This window comes from Trypanosoma rangeli (assembly GCF_003719475.1).
Source record: "Trypanosoma rangeli strain AM80 chromosome Unknown Tra_15.4_contig_00869, whole genome shotgun sequence".
In the NCBI taxonomy this organism is placed as follows: domain Eukaryota; phylum Euglenozoa; class Kinetoplastea; order Trypanosomatida; family Trypanosomatidae; genus Trypanosoma; species Trypanosoma rangeli.
The window spans coordinates 1204-3032 of NW_021706628.1; the positions used below are offsets into that span (position 1 = coordinate 1204).

Sequence of the window (1829 nt, forward strand, 5' to 3'; positions counted from 1 at the left end):
GAGCGAAGGGTATGTGTAATGGCCCTATTCCCACGGAAGGGCTGGTTGGCTTTTTGTCCAACGCATTAACGGATGGAACTGATGCTGGGAAAATATGGAACGACGAGTACCTCGGCGTGAACGCAACGGTGAAGAATGGGGCGGCAGGCGAGCAGGCGTGGGGCGTGGGGTTCAAAGGCGCTGGGGCGGGGGCGGAGTGGCCGGTGGGCAGCAAGGGGCAGAACCAGCCGTACTACTTTGCGAACAACAAGTTCACTCTTGTGGCGACGGTGGCGATCCACGCGGTGCCGGAGGAGGACACTCCTTTGATGGGTGCAAGGATGAACGACGATTCCAACAGTGTTCTATTTGAGCTGTCGTACACAAGTGCAAGGAAGTGGAGCTTCAAACTTCATAATGTTGATACTAAAGCGGATATTAATTTTAAGTGGGCACTCAACAAAACGTCGCAGGTGATACTGCAAATGAATTGGAATCAGTGGTCTGTCTACGTCGATGGAGTTGCGTTTTACGAAGGGGCCCATGACGGCACGTTGTTTGATTCACACCGGATATCGCACTTTTTTGTTGGGGGCGACAAGAACAAAGTTGGGGTTAGCAACCACCATGTGACGGTGTTCAACGTTCTGCTGTACAACCGGTTGCTTGCTAACTATGCTGAGGTGAATATGCTCGATGCCAGCAAGGTCGCAATTCCACAGCTGGGCGCGACGAAGCCAGTCATGACGCCGCAGGGTCCGCCAACGACCGGCGGTGGTGGTGGGGAGACTGCTCCCGTGATGAAACCTGCAAGCACCGGGGATAACGCTCCGGTGCCTGCGGGGCCCCCACAACCACCGCCGCCGTCGAGTGGTGAGAAGGACGGAGAAGCTGCGAAGGAGCAAACAAACGATAACGCAGCAGGTGCCGCTCCACCAGGCGCTGGCGCCGCAGCAAGCGGAGCTGCAAACCCCAGTGGGAACCACACGCCTGGCCTCGGAGCGGAGGCCGCTGCACCTGAAGCGGCGGTGGCCCCAGGCGGCAGCTCTGCTGCAAACAATGACGCCGGGCAGGCTCCCGCGAAGGACACAAGCGACATTTCTCCGCCTGGCGCAGTTGGGGTGTCTAATGGAGACAATAAGAAGGCGTCGCAGGGAGCCGACAACGCCGTGGGTGGGTGTGTGCCTCATGTAGTGCTGCTGGCCCTGCTGGGGCTGTGGGGCATTGCCGCCCTCTCCGCTGCGTAAAAGGGAGAGTGCAGTTGCGACTCCGCTTGGAAAGTGTGTGCTGCAGTACCGACCGCGACTCGCTTCATTAACACATCTTTTGTGTTTGCTTTTGTTTTTCTTGCTGCCGATGCCCTGCTGGGACAATCGGCAGCCGTTTTTTTTTCTTTATTTGTTTTCTGCTCCAATGGCCGTTTGCCGTACGCGATGTGTCATGGGTGGCGGCCGCATTGCTGTGCGCCCCACTGACGACGCAGCCGACGCGTTGAAGCGCAGGCCGCATGCCGCACGAAGTGTGGGAGGGATGTGCGGGCTTGTGGATCACGGCGGTCTTTTTTTTACTTTTTTACTTTTTTTCAGCGCAGGCAATAAATATACACAAGCGGTCCTCTTGGGCTTTTGGACACACGAAGGAAAAATGTTTGTCGAAGTTATTTCTTTTTTTTTGCCAGAAACCCTGCTGGACTTCCACTTTTTAAGCTTTTCGTTGTTTAATTTGTTTGTTTGTTTGTTAAATCACTGCGGCACACTTTTAGTTTGTGCCGTGCCTTCCACCGTCGCTGCATGTCGCCGTGTTTTGTTTGCTGCCGCTGCCGGCTGTGCGGCTGACATGCCTTCATTCCT

At 55.7% G+C, this 1829-nt stretch overlaps 1 protein-coding gene across 1 annotated transcript, besides 1 other annotated feature; it reads left to right on the plus strand.

Moving 5' to 3' along the window:
• Positions 1–11: 11 nt before the first annotated feature.
• Positions 12–1226, plus strand: TraAM80_10273 (trans-sialidase; the record flags this gene model as incomplete). The annotated part of the gene is made up of 1 exon (XM_029386907.1): positions 12–1226. The coding sequence occupies one exon, from the start codon at positions 12–14 to the stop codon at positions 1224–1226; it is 1215 nt and encodes a 404-aa protein (XP_029233233.1).
• Positions 1227–1692: 466 nt separating this feature from the next.
• Positions 1693–1718: a microsatellite.
• The last annotated feature ends 111 nt before the right edge of the window (positions 1719–1829 follow it).